Below are 21,311 nucleotides of genomic sequence, written 5' to 3' on the forward strand. Positions count from 1 at the left end.
GCTCCTCGGATTGTTACAGAAACTCAGTTATGCAGTTCATGAGATCAGCAGCATGTGTAATACATGCTGAGCAGTGATCCAACTATCAATCTAATATTTATACTAGCTCCTTGGGTACTTCTAGCCTTACAACCTCTTGAAGTCACATGGTTTAGCATTTGCGTATGTTCACCCTCTATTATTTTGAGTTGTGTGAAGAGTTCCTTTAAGGAACAGCTCTGGTTTCAGTTTTTATCCTATTGAATTGTACTTATCACCTGCTCCCCTTTCATGATATAACAGAATTTTATATACTGCACTTTCATTTCTACATCAGAGTGCTTCATATCTAGTTTTGAGACTTATGAAAAACAAGAACATTTTTAATTAATAAAAAAGAATATTTGTAATTTAATGAAGATCATATATATATACTGTGAAATATTGGCAATATTAATAAAAGTAATTTCATTAGAAAATCCTTCATTTTAGGTTTCATAACTCAGTGTAAAAAAAAAAAGATGGCCTTCTGAAATTGACTTATGACCTCAAGTTGGAAGCAAACTGATTCTTGAAACATTCAATTTAAAAGATTTTTTTGTGGGTTTTTGTTTTAGAAACACAGTGAAAACAACTAAATTCATGACACTGAACAAAAGCAAGACACAGAATTTCCATTGAACCTAAACCTATCTTTCATAGCAAACATTTTCTAAGATTCTGAAACAAATCCTGCCTGAAGGACACATTCTAGAAAAGAAGTTTTGTGATAATTTTGAAAGTCTTTTTTTAACGTTACATGGATAAAACTGACCAAACTCTAGTGTGTCAATCATTTTATATTGAAGGGGGCTGTATTTATCATGGTCACCGAGTTGTGCTTTGATACCCCAGTCTGTGCAACCAACTACACTGCAGTGTACGCTACAGGAATATGCTTAAAGTTTGTCTGGTTTTCAGAATAACTAGATTAATTTCTGACCTTTCCATCTAGTGGCAGCATACAAGTACCTGATTCCAAATAAATATATGGCTCTTGAAACCTGTCGACATAGTATAAACAGATTCCCAATGTAAATTTTCAGGGAACTGGAGTGAGCATCTCTGTGCTGCACTGTAACATGCAGCGTATACACATCTGCAAGATGAATGTTGAAATACTCTTTCATGACAGTCTAATCCACAGTCTTAATTCAGGTTACTTTGAATGTTTCCCTCCATCCCTGCTGTCATTAGCACAGTCTTGCACTCTCTTCTTCATCAGCACTGGCATTCATATCACCAGAGCAGTAAAATAGTAAGGAAAAAAATGGGAGCTGACGGAAAACTTTATCTTCTGCAGTGTTTTTCTTTGTAGGATTTTTTTAGGCCACCTCAGCTTTCTCATCTGCTTGCTGTCTCTTTGCATGACCACCAGTGCCAGTCCAAAGAGGGTGGGGCTGCCTGGCTAGGGGACACTATGGAAGCTGTGATTCAGGTTTGTTTCATCCATCTACTGTGGATGAACACCACTACCATACCTTCTAATTTGATAATATAGAACAACATGCTCAGTGCTGCAATAAACCTCTCACTCCTTCCTTGCAATTTATTTTTTTAATCTCTATTTCACTGAAACGGTTACTAATTTTAGTTGTATGTTTGCCAATATTTTCAAGTAACCACCAGTGAGAAAGTATAGTACACTGTATGCAGACGACAGTATTTCCAGAAATCTATCTTATCTTAAACATTCAACTTGTTTCTTCTTTTTTCTTTGAATTGAGAAACTTTGTAGAGAAGCAAGAAAAGATGTTTCCATTTTTGCAGATATTTAGAGATATTTTTTTTTAATCAAAATATTGAATAAGCTGTGGATCAAATTTGTGTAGCCTAAATCTGTCTTCTGTTTAAAAAGTAAACTTAGAGGTGGCTTGTACATGGCAACATCTTGGGATGTACATATGCGTACAAGGCATGTTGTGTGTAAGTTCTCTTTTTACATATGTAAGTGTGAAAAAAAAAATTGATTATAGGAGATGCACATTATGTCAGAGGCTGTTATTCATGTGGGCCATGTCTGATCCTGCTATAAATGCTAACACCAGGGAGCTAACCTTTTTGATGACAGTGTGTATAACTGTTCTCTTCCTACAATAGCAGCTTGCAAAAGTTAAAGAACTTTTATGTTACTGAGAGGGGGAAGATAAATGTTCAGAGAAACTTGAATCAATTAAAGCAAAATATATAGAAATTAAATGAAAACCAGACAATACACTGCAGCTCTAATTAACCCCACATTTAAGTGCTTCCATCTTGACTGCCTCAGCTATTTGATGAGAGATGCTTTACTGCCTCTAGTTGCTGCATTTGTATAAACAAGGCTAAGACAACAAACTGCATGTTTTTCAACTTGAATGTTAAAATTATGCAGAAGTTCAATTGCTCTTCTGCTTCTTTCATTAAAACCAGAGATACAGTTAGCAGACTGTGGATTTGCTATAGAGTATGCTCAGCTTAATTGGTGGATAATTTTCCTCTCTGTTTAGGAAATGATGCAACATCAATAGTCAACTGTCTTCACATACTGGGACAGACCTTGGATGCGAGGTAATGCTAAATATATTTCCTAAAGTATGAAGAAAATCTCTTAAGAAAATGATATGCAGTCAGATTTGGGCTACCTGTGTAAGGCTACAGAATTTCAAAAGAAGTTATAGTATTGATAAGAATTCCCATTGCAAAGTGGATTAATTACTAGTTAATTATTAGGGGTTGGCGGGACAATATTTGTAGGTTACACTTTCAACTTCAGATCTGCAGTGACCAGGAACTGCTGTCTGTTAGTTCATCTGGTTTTAATCATATGACTGTCTCAAAATCACAATAACATTAGAATATTTAATGCTTTTTTCTTACACTGTTTAATCAAAAAATTCAGGAGTGCAGTAAATCTGTCTTATAAAGTGCCTTTGTTGCAAACTTAATTCAGGTTCTAATTTGAATTAAAAAAAAAAATTCCCTTATATCAAATTCAGTGGTGCCTTTAATTTAAATCGAGCTACTTGTGCCATTGTGAGGTTTATGGATTAGACAATCTTGAAATATTGGACAGTAATGTGTTGCTTTTCGTTGTGTACAATCAACTGTCTGTGATGACAGTTGACTTCTAGATCTTTGCAGTTGTGAAACAAAACATGATCGTTTAAACTGCCACCATGGTTATTTAAGATAACTTTTTCACTTTGCATTTACTCTCAAAGAATAGACTGGATTACATGCAGATGGCTCTTTTTCTCAATATCTTCACAGTGGCTTAAATGAACAAATTTTACTTTCCATTTGCTATGGGGTAGAGTCACGATTGATTAATATAGCTCAGCTGTTGCATCATAATCCTTTAGGTTGCAATATCTTGGGATTTTGTCATAAATTGTCTATGTGCTATGCAATCATACAAATGAAATACAGATACAAGTGGAGGTCACCAATTCAGCTCTTGGTAGAGATGTAAAAATAGCTCCAAACAGGGATTAAGGGATTCATGGAGGTTATATGAACGTTTAAAAATATTGCCATTGAAACTGTATGAATTCACTCTGTAAAACAAAAAAACAAAAAAAAACTGGACTGTTGCTCAGTTTACAGAAGAATTTCACCTGCATTTATTTCACACATGCCTAAATGGATATGTTCCTTAAACAAAGGATGTCTGTAATTGAGCTAGTTAAAACTAATAAGCTAATAATTCTCCTGCATTATATCATTGCGTAACTGATTATGGTGTTATAGTTACATTATTTAATTTTAAACAGATTTGGTTATTTACACTCGTTCCTTTCTGATATCCTATTCTGGGGGCAGAAATATGACTGTCGTGGTTGGGAAGGCTTTCTGAGTTCTAACTTGAGATAGTTCTTCTCTTCCTAGAGTTACAAATTGCAGACTTACTCATTCTTCTTTTTTGTTAGGTGTTTTTTCTTTCCCCTCTGAAGGCAAATGAATCACTTACTTAATTTATAAATTTAAAAGGACTTTATTTTCTCAATGGGAAACCAGATAAAATATCCTTGTGTTCTGCAGGATACCTATGAAACTTTTTTTCAGTAGATTGTTCTGCTATGAGAAGATTTTACAATATCAAAAGATGAAAGATTTTTCTTCAGATCTCTATTATCTATTTCATATAAGCAAGACTAGACTTTATTCCATCCTTGTCTAATAACATATTCTTTTTTATTCTTTTTGCATGCTATATACAGGACTGTGATGAAAACTGGTCTGGAAACTGTTAAGATGGCATTGAGAGCGTTTTTGGACAACGCTGCTGAGGATCTGGAGAAAACAATGGAAAATCTTAAGCAAGGCCAATTTACGCACAGCAGAAACCAGCCAAAGGGAGTTACACAAATTATTAATTATACCACAGTTGCTCTCCTGCCAGTGCTATCTTCATTATTTGAGCATATTGGACAGCACCAGTTTGGGGAAGATTTGATATGTATGTATTATTTAAAGTGCCATGCCACTAAAATATCTGTAGTGTCATGTAGTATGCATTACTAGACTCTCAGTTCTATTAGAGATGGACAAATCTTGTGTCATTTTGACAGAATTGTCATTGATTTAATCAAACATTTGCTGCAATCAACCTAGAAGAGTCTGCAGGTTTTAGTGCGTTTTGTGTAAATGTTAAGGCACGTGTGGTTATGATTAGAGAGTCAGAAGGCTTGATTTGGTTTATAAATTTACCGTAGATATACTATGACTTTCTTGTCTGAGAAGTTGCCTTATATAAATTAATTTGTCTTTGCTCTGTGTATAAATGAGGTTATACTGTGAGAAATGGTGTTATTCCATCCTACATGCACCTTGACTCAGTTTCAGTTAGCAGGAGATTTGAGTGAGTGCATCTTAGATCCTAAGGAAAAGTGGAAGGAACTCCTGAAGAATTCAGACACTGGAGAAGGGAATGCGTATGAGACTTTGTGTATGAGATTTCTGTAGAGATTCTGATTATGGCAAATTCAGTATCCTTTATTTTCCAAAACCGAGTCCCTGCAAGACAAAATTTTGCAGTCTGCAACACAAAACTTTATATATTTTAGGAGCTCTACAGGAATTCTGCTGTCCAGACTGCACTAAAGGAGACAATTCTGGTCTGTATAGCTGACTTAGTTATGGAAATAACTGAGTGAAGGAAGGACCTAGAAAAAAAGAATATCAAATTATATTTTTTCTCTTTTTAGAATCTGGAAAAGTATTATTTAAAATAGTATTAAGAGAACTGGTTTTGAAAATTTGTAGTTGTATTGATGGATTTGAATGTGATGACATGTAAACATCTACTTTTCTCATTAAATTATTCCTGTAAAATTCAGGAGTCTGTGACAGTATCCAGAAAAAGTTATCTGTGGGGTTCATATACATCACTTGTTCATCATAAACCACTTTTTCAGGCATCAACATTTTCATGCCTCGTATAATTTTTGATCTCTGGTATTCCATATTTTGGAACTTAATAATAAGCCTTTGATACTTTATTAAAGTTGGTATTATTGATCTACATCACACTGATGTCAAACACCTGATTTAGAATTCATAAACTGAAAAGAGTAATTAATTTAAATTGTTCCTACTTATTTTGTCTAGAGCGTAGTTGGAAAGGCTAATATTTGTTACACACAACTTCTCTTTACATCTTGTTAAGAATAAGATTGTCTTATTTGTACGGCTCTGATGACAAGCATCTTGACCTGGTGCTTGTACCTAAGAGTATTACTATGTGTACAGAGTTCTCCATGGTGTGATCATGTGCAAAGGTGGGTCAGTGTACCTTATACTCATATTTCATAAAAATGCTCAACTCCGAGATGATCCAAAACTAAAATCATGGTACAGTAAAGAGCCAGGTTATGTAGCTGTGATGCAATATCGTGTAGGCCCTCCCAGCCTGTTAAGTTTTAGTTCTGTTTTACTCTCAATGCTTCATTGCATAGTGGGGGAAGATATTAGCACTGTGAGGAAGACTAGAAAAAAAAAGATATATGGAAAACATGAGAATGTTGTACTTCTTGTTGGTACTTAGGTTGTTGTTACACTGTTACTGCAGTTTACATCGGAAAAGCATTATTCTCACATTTTTGTGAGATAATTTCAAAACTGGCTTTGGTGAAGTATTCATAAGGACTAAAGGATTATTTTTTTAATCCTTTGTCAGTCTGAAGTGTAAATTAAGTACATGCTATTACCTGTTACCTGTGTCTAAATTTTTAAAAATATAAACTGTGATTGAAAGAATTAAATATCTGTTTAGCAGGATTGTCTTTCTTTTGTAATGTATTTTATACAGTGGTGTTACATTTGCAAATCAATTTGTTCTCTAATTATTTATTTTTTACTTTCAGCACTTAATTTGATTTGCCATGAAACTTTATTAAGTGCTACAAACTAGAAAAGATGCATTGACATATTTTTTATAGCTATTAAATTAGTAAATTCATATATTATGCAATTAGATGTTATCTGTAAAGAGTTTGGTATGCTGTTAATTTTAGAAAGTTAGTGCTAGTGAAATATGTTTACTGTCTCAGCTGGTAAATTGTAATTGAAGTAAATGGAAGTTTTTACTCAAACTATAGCACTCTGGTCAGAAGACTCTGTATTTAGAGAGTTATTTCTGTGAATTACCTTTGGTAGCTTAATATTATTAATTCGGTTATTGTGAAAGAAATGTGTTTTAATTCTACAGAAATGTATTGCAAAGAAAAATCTGTTTTCTTCTTCTCTTTAGTGGAAGATGTTCAGGTCTCCTGTTATAGAATATTGGCCAGTTTATATGCTCTGGGAACCAGCAAGAGTATCTATGTAGAGCGGTAAGAAGAAAAAATGTTCTTCTATTTTTAATATTTGTGTTTATATTTGGCTTCATGAATATACCATGTGGAAATGAATCTAGGAAGAGATTCTGTTGGAAAGATATCTTGAGAGAAAAAATGTGTTTAAGCAGAATGCAGCTGCATTTATTATAATACACTTAAAATGTTGCACTATATGTTCGTCAAAATATATTTCTTCATATATATTCAGCTGAGCTATTGTTGTAATTCTTCCTTATATATTGTTTAATTGTGATGTATATTTCTTACTCATTACCCTAAATTTGATTTGTCGCTCATACAACACTACTTCTTTTCTAGCTCAGTTACCCGGGGAAATAAGGCTTTATAATTGCCTTTTTGTGCATCTGTGTATCTGCTAACCTCCCTCCAAGTTACATTGGGTCTGTGTAAACCATATTCGGCCAAAAAAGAAGAGTTACCTAGATAATTCAGTTCTTAAAACTGAATGTTTGTCCTATAGTGACTAGCACTGTTCTGAGGGAACACTCTACAGAACTCATACATTTCAGATATTGGCAGCAGTAATCTAGGAAGTTCATATATCTGTACACTGTCCAGCAAATCAACCTGTGCATAACTCCAGACCAGCCCCGTGACATACCCTTGCTTACTTGGTGGCAGTATCATAGGAAACAGTAAGAAGAAAGGTGGGGACCAATTTTTCTAAGTAACAAAATACATATCTGTGGAAAACCAGGTCTCATTAATTGCATAAGGGACATAAAATTAATTGGTTTTGGTATTTGACAATTAAATGATGTGAGCTTTGTAGTTAAGATGAAATATGTCATTGTAAGTGATATTTTTTGTATATGTTTTTCTATAGCCATTATCACAAGTGAAAGGCACATAGCATGCTCTTTGTAGGTGTATGCGATGAATATCTTCTTGTTTTTCTCATGAGGACCTAATGAAAAGGAAAAAAAGGAAGAAGGAGCAAACAGGCTAAATAATAGTGGTAATGAAGTTAGAATTTACAAAATGAAGTTTAATGAGTTAGATCTAGAAAGAATGTAGGTTCCTAAAATGAGATAAAATATAGACTGAAGATGAATCACAAGATTAGTTTGGTGTTCATGGGACTTGTGGATTTCTATCACCTGTGTGACTCATCTTCAGCAGTTAAGGATTTCTCACATATCTAAAATATGCTCTGATCAACTGAATTGGAAATCAGAAAGAATAGTTTTAAATGTCCCCTGAAGGACCCAAGTGAAGTGACAGGGGATTACTCCTTCCTAGAGACAGGCTGTTTAGAATTTTGACACACTTAAGGAATTTTAATATGAAATAAATGTTGTCATACATTTGAAGAGATTAGAGCAATGTTTTTGTGCAAAACTTTCAGAGTTATTGATCTGTAGAAGCAATTTTCCACTGTTTGAAGGACTTGACTTTCATGATAGACCAAGGTCTTATTATTACTATTTCTTAGAAAAAAAGAAATTATATCCATCAAATAAAATGATAGTTGTATTTAGTCTCTTGGTCCATTCAGTAGCTTTTTCTTAATAGTAAAGATTATAAAGTCAGTAAAACTGAGAGGAAAGTAATAGAACAAAAGGCATTGTTATGATGACTTTGGGTTTTCCCTGCATGTTCCTCATTTGCTCTCAGCTAAGTAGGCCACCGTTGATATCTTATGTCTTAACATTTCATTCATATGTTAGCAGAGGGCTGCTGGACTTCAGTTTCTATTACCTGTTCTTGTGTCGAAGGTCCTAATAATGTGGTGACTTATCTCTTTGAGATGAACTCATCTTAGAATAAAAATAAGGCTGGTGTACAACTACCCTGAGGTGTAGTCAGTCATCAAAGATGTGTACTTAATGATGTTTGTTAATTCACAGGCAACGATCAGCACTAGGAGAATGCTTGGCTGCTTTTTCAGGTGCCTTTCCAGTGGCTTTTTTGGAAACTCATTTGAACAAACATAATATCTACTCAATTTACAACACCAAGAATGCAAGAGACAGAGCAGGTATTTCCAGAAACGTGCATGATGATTATGAAAACATGATTTCATTATAAATGCTGCTTGCCTTAATACATGTATTTTTACATGCATTTTGTATGCAAGAATTTTCTTATAGTCACATGGTTGTATTTCTTTCCTAAATCAATGGCCTAAGTCTGGTAAAACAAATTATTTTATATTTCTAAAGACACTGATGGTTTTATTTTGAGATACCATTCTCAAAATATACTTCAGAATAAATTTATTGATGAGATTTTGCACATTTTTGGCATGTCAGATATTATATATTTGATGATAAAATTATGTATTCTAATCAGTAACTTTAGGCCCTCAGTTTTCATATGCAATATTGGATCCCTAAAACATACATACTTACAATTGAAGCAAAATACCTTTGCCTGTATTAATTACTTAACATATCCTTAGAAAGTAAATACACTGCAGAGCCTTACGTAAAATTGTTTTTTCTTTGTTTGAAATACAAGTCAGTACAGATACTTTCCAGTAAAATTATGTATGTTTATTTTGCATATAACTACTGTTCCATTCTGAAACTCTTTCTTATGCTAAAACGTAGTTGTTCAATAAGGTCATATGCACTATGTGTTCTCATGATAAATAGAAGTTATAGTAGAACTCTACAAACTCAGCATATATGCTGAGTGTGAATTGTATCACAGATATGTATAGATGGAAGTGTATAAGATGCCATTTTATAACGACATCCATTTTATAACTTCATCTTCATTTTTGAAAGAGGGATCATACCAGATTTATTCTTCAGAGAGCTGTAATACCTTATCTTGAAAACATAAGTCCTGCTTACTTATCATATATATTCTAGCTATTTTAATACATGTAGACAGACAATCAGCTGCATTTTCATTTATTTTTAATAGAAATCTGAATTTATTTTCCAAAATTGCATTAAGCTTTAAGGAGACTGTGATGACTATGTAAAATGTATTTGGGTCTAAATTGGAAAAGAGACTGTTTTTGGAAAAAGACTAGCCTTAGGCTATGTTGGCACAAACATTTAGATTCACGAATTGCAGGCTAAATTTTCAATATATAGATATCTGTATATCACATTGTGTATATTGGGATGTTAGACATTCAAGAGCTAATAGTTGTGCTTACAGGTATTTATTTATAGATGAAAGAAACTACCTAGAAAGATAAAAGCAACTGCAGTGCCTTTTCAGAGGAAGAAACTGCTAATTCAAATAACTTGAAAAGTAAACATTTAAAGTCAGAAATTCACCTCCAGAAGTCAGTTTATCAGAATCTGCTCTACTCATCATGTCAGACAATGATTTTTTTTTTTTTCTTCTATTAACATTCCAGGTCTCATCTAATGTGTTGTGGAGACATGTTTCATTGTATCAATTTGTTTCCTCGACTGCAAGGCTTATGTTGCAAGCTTCAAAATTTAAGCTTTATTTTGAATATGGCAAACTGCATCTGATTTTGCTGAATTCATTCCATAATAGTTACATTGTAGAGCTTCCATATAGAAATTATTTTTATTATAGAAAGTTTTATTATTGAAGCTTATATATAAACAGATTATTGTTCAATGGTATGAAAGTACCTGTTTTCTACTGTTGTGTTTGATTTTTTTTTCCCTTAGATCAGAAGAGAATAAATAGAAAACAAAAGTTATATGAAATAGCAATTGAAAAGAATTATTTTCCTTCTATGACTTAGTTAATTGATTTTTGGATTTATTTTTTTCAATAGTTCTCAATTTGCCTACTAGTGTAGAAGAGGTTTGCCCAAATATTCCTTCCTTGGTGAAGCTAATGGAAGAAATTGTGGAACTGGCAGAGTCTGGTATTCGTTACACACAAATGCCACACATCATGGAAGTAATATTGCCCATGCTATGTAGTTACATGTCACACTGGTGGGAGCATGGGCCAGAAAACAACCCTGACAAGGCCGAAATGTGTTGCACAGCCTTGACGTCAGAGCACATGAACACTCTGTTGGGTAACATATTGAAAATCATCTATAACAACCTTGGTATTGATGAAGGAGCCTGGATGAAGAGATTGGCAGGTAAGATGTGAAAATAAATAGGTAAACAAACAAGCATGTGTGTGTATATTCAGAATGTATATAAATACACACACACACACACACTCCGAATTACTGTATTTACCCTGTTAAAGCTGGAGTAGAACATCACTCATATTTTTATGTTTTTAAACAATACAGGTCTTGATGAACCACAAATATTAAGTCGAAAGAAAGAGCAGTGTAAACAGAATGTTTTAATCTCTCAAGAAGTAATATGAGTACATTAGACTATTTCTTTTTCTCCAGAATATGCACATAACATAGTTACTCAGCCCATTTTCATTATATAGCAAGTTTTCATTTGCAGGCATTACATTGTTCCTTCCTATTCTGTAGGAGTGCTGGATCCTTAGAATATTGTTTAGAACCTGTATATCTAACATATCTGTTACGATGAAATGTGGAAATGCATATGTCATTTTAGTAATCCTTACATTAACTTCATTGTGATAACGCCTTAAAATTTATTCAAAAAACAGTCTCAATGTTACAATCTGTAAGGAAAAGTCACTTCAGTGTTGTGAATTCAGATTTTTTCTTAGTTTTTCTTATGACTTTTCAGTACTTCTTGTAGCAGTGGTTTCATTCATGGTAGCAATCTGGATTCCTAGTCTTTTGAAGGTTAGTAATGTAACACATTCTGAGGATAAGCCGTAACTGCCTAAAATTTTTTGTAGTCTAATGGATATCTTACAAATGGTTTTGCGCTAATGGGCCCAGATGAAGTGCTAATTTACATATTCATTTTTATGGGTAGATTTGCAAAAAGCTTGTGCTAACAAGTCTGAAATGGCTGGTTGATGGATGGTTGAAGCAGTCGTGTTTCTGTCTACACACAAGCCTTCCAGTGTCCTAATGTGTATAAGAAATAGAAGCAGGCTGTTTCAGTAGGTGTGCAGATAACTGGAGCATGCTTTCCACTTCTACATCGCTAAAGCTAAAAAGGAAGGTATAAAAGAGGAGCCGGTGACCGAGAAAACGTGTGTGCCCTATTTAGCTTTGTGTGTATCCATCCATATATACCATTAAGCAACTCCTACATTACTCAATAAAATTATGCAGGCAAATACCAATATATTCACAGAATGCCAGTAAAGAGGCATTTCAAGTTTTATGATCTTGCAAGCTTAGTCTGTGAAGTTGTAATTTCTGCCCTTATAGTGACAAAGTGAAATGACTGTGAAATCCTGACCACATTTAATTCTTGGCAAAACTTCTGCTGATTTCAATGGGGGCAGGATTTTATTCTGTAGCCTAGAAATAAGATCCAAGAAAGAGGAGAAACTTGAAAGTTTTTATTTATATTTTGTGGCTAGGTATATATTATAATATTCATTGCCTTAAATAGTGTTTTCCCAGCCCATCATAAGCAAAGCGAAGCCACAGCTCTTAAAGACACATTTCCTGCCACTGATGGATAAACTAAAGAAAAAAGCAGCAGTGGTTGTATCGGATGAAGAACATCTAAGAGCAGAAGGCAGAGGTGACATGTCGGAGGCTGAACTGCTCATCCTAGATGAGTTCACCACTTTGGCACGGGACCTCTATGCCTTCTACCCTTTGTTGATTAGATTTGTGGACTATAACAGGTATGTGGAGAGGAATAGGTCAATGAATCTTGTAAAATCTTCCTCTTTATCGATACCGTCTCCTATATCCTGATATGCCTAGCACTGAATTAAAGTAGCATTTACTCTGCCAGCCTATCTTGAAGATGCTCAAACAGATGCTTAATGACTTTTAGGAGGAGCTGGGGTCTTTTTCAGAAGAAAACTGGAAAAAAAAAAAAGCAATCCGAATCTGTTGGATTAGACCTAGGTTTCATGTAAAAGGATTTTAAGGGTTTTGAAATAGGGCATCAAAAAGTCACTGCTACCAGAAAAGATTAAAAGCATGCATGCTTGGTTTTCTTGGCTTGTATCCTTGTAAAATGTTGAAAAACTGATATAAAAAAATAAAGCCAGTGAGGATCACCCACATACCAACTTTTTTACCAAATTTTAGGGCAAAATGGCTGAAAGAGCCCAACCCTGAAGCGGAAGAATTGTTCCGCATGGTGGCTGAGGTCTTCATTTACTGGTCAAAGTCTCATGTAAGTAATTCCTTGTTAAATACTTGTTTAAATTAGGTTTCTTAGTAGGCAGATCAGTTGTTTAGCAGTTGTGTTTGGCAAGACACATTTAATGACAGAGTTGAAAATGCAGATGGGAAGGTATTAATGACTTGTTTTCCAACACTTTTGAAATGCCTGAATAGCTAGGGGAGTTGATGGGTGTTTTGTATCATAATAGCACTGATTAGTAGATATTTTTTGTATAAATTCTGGTTTGTTTGTGGTGGTGTTTTTGTGGGGGGTTTATATATTTATTAAGCTCGTTGAGGACTATGTCCTTACCCTTTTTTTCCCCAATCAGTTATTTTCACCCTGAAAACTTTTTTATAATGAGGATGTATAGCTACTAAATTAGTAGCAGTTGTCTCATTAAAGTCCATTTTCCTAAATTGTACAGTCTGTCTACTTGAGCTTCTTGGAAGAGTTGTGATAAAAATTGGATAAAGTGGAAAGGTCCTCAACACAACTAGTAGAACAAGGGTTTCCTGAAGGAAATGTGCAGCTCTGTTTACAGTCATTTAATTTGTGTTGCAGTATAGATTTGTATTTCTTTAATAAAAGTTCAAGGTATATAATTCAATTATTAAGCCTTGGTGTGTAGCTGGATTGAAAGAAGGAAAGTCACTAAGTGTTCTACGAGCAAGGAAGTAGCAAATATATCTTACAAGTAATTCTCTGAATAGAATATTTTTTTCCTAGATTATACTATTTAATATTTCATAAATTTTACCAGTTAAGCATTTCTTCTTAATTCCACTTCTACAAAGTTTACCCTTGGTTCTCAGGTCTGATTCCACTGGTTCATACACTAGTACCAAGCAGTCTGCATTAAGACCTTATCAGGCACCATCACTGATAGTGCTTCAATAAAAATAAAGCACGATTCATGTGACTACTAGAACAAAAATAAGAAAAAAAAAAAAAAAAACAACAAAAGAGACTAAATACTTTCAGGCATTGAATCTCTGTATGGACTGTGGTCTATACTAAATTTCTTTCCTGCTGTAACTTCAATTCTCTCAAGTCTGGGAAACAAAATACCTTATTATTTGTGTACTTGTGCCTGAATTTGACTGTAAGATTCATTATAAGCATCATTTCTAGTTTCAAAGAAACTAGTTGCACAGTAGATAGATACTGGATCATCAAATTACTTGTGTATTCCTAAGTCCAGTCTTTTATTTTGAAGGTTTTTATGTATCTGAATATAGTGGGATTTATAATGGGAAAAAAATGGGATGGATGATTTACTAGTAAGGGAAAACCCAAACAATATTTTTTATTTTGAATTAGAGAAAGAGTGAGATTTTTATCATAGCTGTTTCATAGCCAGAGAAACATTTCTTTCTCTCTAACGTAGGAAAAAACCCAAAACACACAACCCTATGAGCTATTTCATGTAAACAAAGCTGGAATTCAAGGCCATTATTCATCATCCATGATTTTTTTCTGTCTTTGTCTTATCTTTTGTGGATTTTACAAATGTCTAGTAAATTTATATTTTTATTTAAGATTTACTTAGATAGATTCTTCATATATCATTGTGCTACTTTCTGATATGTCTCTTCAATATATTTCCAGAATTTCAAACGGGAAGAGCAGAACTTTGTGGTACAAAATGAAATCAACAACATGTCTTTCCTTATCAGCGACACCAAATCTAAGATGTCCAAGGTAGTGTAAAGATTTTTGTATTTTCCTCTTTGCACAGAGGAAGGAGACAGGAGGACTCCAGAGTTTGGGGTTTTTTTTGGTAGTGATATCTGTTGAAAACATAGGATTGAGAATCAAGGCATAGTCCTTTGAGAAACACAGTGGACGTTCAAGATATTGATGCAAAATACTGACAATGATATAATGGCAATTAATTTGGATAGAGTTGCAGCTGTATAGATAGTAAGGAAACTGTCAAACCAGAGACAAGTACAAAGTTGCTAGTACAATTTGTTTATTTAATATTGGATTTTTTTTCATCTTTGTTTTATGCTGCAGGCAGCGGTTTCTGATCAAGAGAGGAAGAAGATGAAGAGAAAAGGTGACCGGTACTCTATGCAGACCTCTCTCATTGTGGCAGCACTGAAGAGATTGCTTCCCATTGGCCTAAACATTTGTGCTCCTGGAGACCAAGAGCTAATTGCACTGGCGAAAAATCGATTCAGTATGGTAGGTGCTCTTTCTGAACTTCTAAACGGTAGAAATATTTTACTAATGAAATTCTTTGAATATTTTCTGCCATGCTCGTTGTTACAGAGTGACAAAAATAACCAAGACTATAATTCTGTTAAATAAAGCCACAATGGGACACTATGGTAGATAGTAATCTACATATCGTTCTCATTTTCAGGGCATTAAACATTTCAGTTTGGACATACGTATTTTCTAAATGATCATTATATGAATAGAAATGACGTTCTTAAATTAAAACAGTTATTTCTCTCTTAATTTTTAATGCTAAACTGTGTTTATTATATTTTATGAAGCTTGAATTTGGAAATGCATAGAAGAACTGGATGTTTCCTAACTTCTGTGCCAAATACCATAATTGATTCCTTTTGATCGCTCTCATGTGAATGCAAGAATTTCTGTAGGTATAGACTGTTTTTAAAGTGATTCTTCTAGGAGTAGACTCGCAGTGCAATAATGTGATTGTGATTTGGAATATACTCCTTTCTCAAACTAGGATACTTTATACACTCTAGTAGGTTATATGACATTTGAATAGCTGAACTGAATGTTTATGAAGGACGAAAGATCTCTAAAAGAAACAGAAATCAAATGAGAGAAGGCTGTGTTCATGATATCGGTCTCATTTCGTCAAGCTTTGGTTAAATTATGTATGTATGTATATACCAGTAAATTTAACTCAGACTTGCATTTAGTCTGTTACTACGCACAAATATGAGTAATGCCATCCAGAACTTGTTCCTGTGAATTTGGATATGACTAACTCTGGCCTGACATAAAAAGACATATTGCCACTGAGATTTTCTTCAATCTGCCACATTGTCAGTTTTATTCATCATTTGAGGTAAGCCCAAGGTTGACTTTTATATGAACAATATCTTTTCTTAATTACCTTCTATTCCTAATTTATATGATTTGTAATTTATTGACAGAAAGATACTGATGATGAAGTACGAGATATCATCCGCAGTAATCTTCATCTCCAGGGCAAGGTAATCTATATGCAGTTTTTAAGTATGATTTTTCTTCCTTTGAATTAATTTGTTGGTGCCACATAATGACAACCTGCCTTGGTTCATTAGGATAACTTGTAGTCTCTTTTTCTCTTCTGTTAATTAACTTGATCACATCAATGGTTAAATGTTAGTTTTTTAATGTGTCTATATATGCATTATATACAATAACATGTGGTCCTTCAAATCCTTGCCTATTTCCACCATTATAAATGAAATTGGAGATGAAAGCAAGGTCTATCACTGTTTAAACTCTACCATCTATTATTCGGGATAGCACCTGCAAAATGTTCAGTTGCTTTTTATCAGTTTGAAGTGTAAAGGGAAAGGAAGCTGCCACTTCGGCATACTCTGTGAAGTGAAAAATCTTCACTTTCCTCAATTTTGTTCCTGTCTTTCAGCCTGGGGAAAAGAAAGTATTTTGGGAAAAGCATGTATTTTTGTTATCAAATTCCAATTAGTGCCAGATGAATAACCATAGGGAAAAAATCCTGAAATGGACCACTGTAGTTGAACTGTCTTATCTATGCTTCAAATAATGGCAAAGAAGCTGCCATAATACAGCAGTGTAACAAAATTATGTCCATTTCTTCTCTATTGAAGGAAGATGGAATCAGACCTATTGATGGTGCTTTGTTTAGGATTGTCCTTTACCTCCTCCCCCCACCCCAGGTTTTATTCATCTCAAGGAGAAAACTAGTATTTCCTGTGCTCATCAAATGATTACAAGAGAATAAACATATCAGTTGGAAATCTAGCTTTTTTTTCTGAAAGAGTGTTAAGAATCTTCCAAAAGTCTAGATTCCACTGCAATTCAGTGCATGGCAATAATTTTTTTTTGTTTTTTTTAAAAATGACTTGGTAATGGAATAGTTCTTCCTGAATAATAGCTGAAGATTAATTTTCTTCCATTTTATGTTTTCTGTATATCACTCCAATATCAATCAAGATTATATGGAGATTAGGGTTTCTGGGACCTTACTAGAGGATACATCATTTTGCAAAGCTAACTATTAGCGTTTTTCATAAATTATTACAAATAAAAGTCCAGTAGCTTTAAATTATAGGGATTGCACATGGAAAAGTTTGCCACTGAAAACAAAATATTTAAATCCTAAAAAAAGCTTGAAATGCTTACCCATACATAGCAAATATTGTTATATACTGAGAAGCAGAAGAAATCACACAGGCAAAGTACTAGGAAGAAAAGAGCATTTATAAAGATCTTCATGAGCAACAGTACTTAAGCAATATACATGCCATGAACATAGAAACCTTAAATGTGTTGTGATCTTGTGTGTGAACTTCAGTGATATTTTCTTAATTATGAAGATAGTTATTTCTATTTTGATGCTTTCAGTATGTGTCTGTTGCAAATTTGTGAGCCACGCAGTTGTAAGTCTTGCCTGGCATTTCATGCTGCTTCTTAGGACTTGTCCTCCTGTTATAAATACTTCAGTTTCGATTTTGTTCCTTTAGGGTTACATTCTGCATACTAAGCAATTTCTGTCTATTACTGCTTTGTTGACTTGGAGTAATGATACTTCTTAATACCTTGATCTGTGCTTTGTCTTCAGAAACTTCCTTTGCTATTGTTCAGCAACATGTCACCTCCTCTGCTTATAACACAGAAGAATAAAAGTGCTTTTAAATTTATGTTGATGAAATGTCACGGTGCCTTGTAATTTAAAAGGAAGTAATCTTAGCTAATCCAAAGTACCATTGATGGATTTTCCAGTTACAACCGGAAAATTACAAGTTACAACTTTTCAGCAGTGACTTTGGATTTTCCTAATTGTAAAATGAATTCCCAGTGGAAGATGACATTCTGAAAGGGAACCACATAATACATAGCTAACAAAAAACTAAATGGCTATGGTAGCTAGCTTTATTTTATAGCTAGGTACATAGAGCTTTACTAGGTTTGAAAAGCTCTGCTTTATGCTTTAATGCATAAGCAGTTTATTTAATTCATGCAGTCTTTTTATGCTCACACAAAGACTGCGGTTGTGAGAAATGTTAAGGAACGGAAAAGACAAAAGGTAGAAGAAATGCCTGCCAATTGTGGCTTTCTAGGTTGTAATAAGCTATCGTTGAGCGACTCTGTGTAAGTTTATAATAATTTCTGGAACTTCAGTAAATTATGTATCATAAGATATTTTGTGGAGGTGAATTAGCATTATTGTCTCATCTTAGACACAAATTGAAATCTGGATCCACAAAAATGTTTTAGAAAAGCAAGTGTTGAGTTTAAGCCCTATTTGAATCTTTAGGGTTTAGGCTCCTAAATGCTCTAGGAATCCAGGCCAGTGTGACTTAAACCTAAATTGCTGTCAGGAATGATCACTGGCCACTGCTCTCAGTAAAATGGGTTACGCATTGCATTTGTCTTCAGTGCAATTGGCACAAAAAATGGTTGCAAAGTGTGTTGCATCAGTGTTCATTAGCAGAAGCGCTGAGGAAACAAATCAAAACAGAGATTGCTAATGGTAAAACAGAGAATCACAGATCACTGAGATGGAAAAAATGAAATTTAAAGAGAAAAATAAGAAAAAACATTTTACTTCATACAGTTCTTGATAATTTGCAGGCTAATAAGCAAATGCATCTTGAATTCATTTTTCATAAATTAATTTTTCATTTTTCAGCTAGTAATTAGTAAAATTAAGATTTTTCTAACAACTGAAAAAAGTAAATTGAAAAAAATTAGACATAAATAAGACTAAAATTACTATTTTCCATGGCTGAAAACTAAGTAATCCCAACTAGTAGAGCACCAATTTCATTATTGTTTAGTGTAACAACTGGAAAGTGAGTGTACAAAGTTATGTCTGTCTACCTCATATTCATTAATTTTCGTCAAGTAATATATTCATTGCTGGTGCCAGTGCTATTTGTTGGCCCATGACCATTTGCTCTTTGTACGATTATTAGACTTGTAGTCCTCTGGAAGGTCTCAAGAAACATTGCACAAACCAGTCTTTAGTTTTGTTCTCCCAGTCAGTGTAGACGACACTGTATGGGTTAGCCATATAAAGATGTGGGTTACCCATACAAAGTGCTTCTGTTGTCCTTTGAAGCAGTTTTTGTACTAATTAAACTGGTTGACCCTACTTTTGGAACATTTTACCTTGGTGACATGCAAAATCTTTCTCCTGCAGCTTGAGGATCCCGCCATTAGGTGGCAGATGGCACTTTACAAAGATTTACCAAACAGGACTGAAGATTCCTCAGACCCAGAGAAGACTGTGGAAAGGGTCCTTGACATAGCTAATGTACTGTTTCACCTGGAACAGGTTAGACCCGTTTTCCCGATTCCATTAATTCTTAACCTAAACAAAAGTACTCAGCTTTCATTTGTACTTTCACCTGCTGTATTTAGTGTTATATTCTTTTTACTTTCTTCTGATGACTACCGTTTGTTTGCCTTGTGTTCTGTAATCCAATATCATGGTCATATCAATCACACAGTGTGTTTGCAGCACCTGCAACAGTCATTTGTTTGGAAAAAGACTAAGAAAGTGATACCTGTGTTTTAGCTTCATTCTGGTGCATTTCAGCTAGCAGGAGATAATCACTGAATTGTCCATGGACCATGACATGTGATTAAAAACCAACTTAGTTATTGAAAAAATACGCTGAAAGAGTTAGAGTTGTTCAGCCTGGAGAAGAGAAGGCTCCGGGGAGGTCTTTTAGCAGTCTTCCAGTACCTAAAGGGGCCTGCAAGAAAGCTGGAGAGGGACTTTTTACAAGGTCATGTAGTGGTAGAACGAAGAGTAATGACTTTAAACTGAAAGAGGGTAGATTTTGATTAGACATAAGGAAGAAATTTTTTACAATGAGGGTGGTAAAACACTGGAACAGGTTGCCCAGAGGAGTTGTAGATGCCCCATCCCTGGAAGTGTTCAAGGCCAAGTTGAATGAAGCTTTGAGCAACCTGATCTAGTGGAAGGTGTCCCTGTCTGTGGCAGGGGGGTTGGAACTAGATGATCTTTAAGGTCACTTCCAGCCCAAACTGTTCTATGATTCTGTGAAATTGCCTTTTTTCAAGGTATTTCTCCTCAGTTGAGCTTCTTGAATTATTCAAGTATCAAGAAACTTAAAGCTGCCTACAAAATATCTGGTTAGAAGCTGCATATTGTACTTGTATGGAATAGAACAGTCAGATCATTTGATACACAGCTTCTCTAGTGATAGCTTTAGAAAGCTATTTACTATGTCCACTTGACAAAATCTGTATGGAAGTTTGTGTGAATGTGGACAAGAGTATACGCATTTGGAAAATAAAACTAGCATTGAAATTCAGAAAATTCTTGATAATCTGAAAGTTTTAGCAAGATTACTCTTTGGTGGTCCAGAAAACTGCTTGCATATGTGAACTCAGACTCATTGATGCTGGTGCAACGATGAATACGGATCAGGGTTAACTTGGGTACCTCAAACATAACTTCCTCTATTCAAAAAATAGTAGAAGTGGAGTGGAGAAATGATTTTTCTGAGAAAGTTCTGGCAGAATCTTTAACTTTTCTAAGAATCTGGCATGAAACTGTATTATTTTATCTAATATTTTTTACATAAATATATGAGCTTCCCATGTGACCTGCACTACAGTAACTTTCATTAAAAAAATTCTGTAATTTATTTTGTGTCCTTCTCCCCACTAGCACTGGTAGAATTTTGTCTTTTGTCTCTGTGATTAAACTTGTCCCCAGAAATAGGCCAACCAAGAATAAATGTTGGAAGTTAGGTGTTGGTTGGTTGATTTTGATCTTTTCCTCCCCTCAGGACAAGATCTATTACTGATTTTTCAGTTTTTAATTCTTTAAATTTTCAAATTAAAAAATCCTCTGTTTTGATACATTTTACAAATCAAAGACTACTTGATAAATTTAGTTTTCCCTTTTTACTTACTGAATTGTGCTCTTCAGATTTGTTCTGTTTTCTAGGCTTTCTTTTTAAAATGTACTGAAGAAACAGCACATTAACTTGAAGGGTATTCCTAGTGGCAGAGATGAATGCTGCTGGTTACACCATAGACTATAAACTGACTGTGTATAAAATTTGCTCAGAGTTTATGG

General features: G+C 34.2%; 1 protein-coding gene across 1 annotated transcript in view; it reads left to right on the forward strand.

Annotated features, from left to right (window-relative positions):
* Nucleotides 1-21,311, forward strand: part of RYR2 (ryanodine receptor 2) — a 333,950-nt gene that overhangs the window by 244,189 nt on the left and 68,450 nt on the right. The window contains exons 64-74 of the mRNA XM_086626085.1: nt 2,508-2,568; nt 4,221-4,459; nt 6,752-6,833; nt 8,711-8,841; nt 10,582-10,902; nt 12,272-12,512; nt 12,928-13,015; nt 14,618-14,710; nt 15,029-15,199; nt 16,153-16,212; nt 19,395-19,529. Coding sequence (XP_086482211.1) covers nt 2,508-2,568; nt 4,221-4,459; nt 6,752-6,833; nt 8,711-8,841; nt 10,582-10,902; nt 12,272-12,512; nt 12,928-13,015; nt 14,618-14,710; nt 15,029-15,199; nt 16,153-16,212; nt 19,395-19,529 — 1,622 coding nt within the window. The remainder of the gene's footprint in view (nt 1-2,507; nt 2,569-4,220; nt 4,460-6,751; nt 6,834-8,710; nt 8,842-10,581; nt 10,903-12,271; nt 12,513-12,927; nt 13,016-14,617; nt 14,711-15,028; nt 15,200-16,152; nt 16,213-19,394; nt 19,530-21,311) is intronic.

The sequence above is a fragment of the Tauraco erythrolophus genome, chromosome 2 (assembly GCF_009769465.1).
Source record: "Tauraco erythrolophus isolate bTauEry1 chromosome 2, bTauEry1.pri, whole genome shotgun sequence".
NCBI classification, from domain to species: domain Eukaryota; kingdom Metazoa; phylum Chordata; class Aves; order Musophagiformes; family Musophagidae; genus Tauraco; species Tauraco erythrolophus.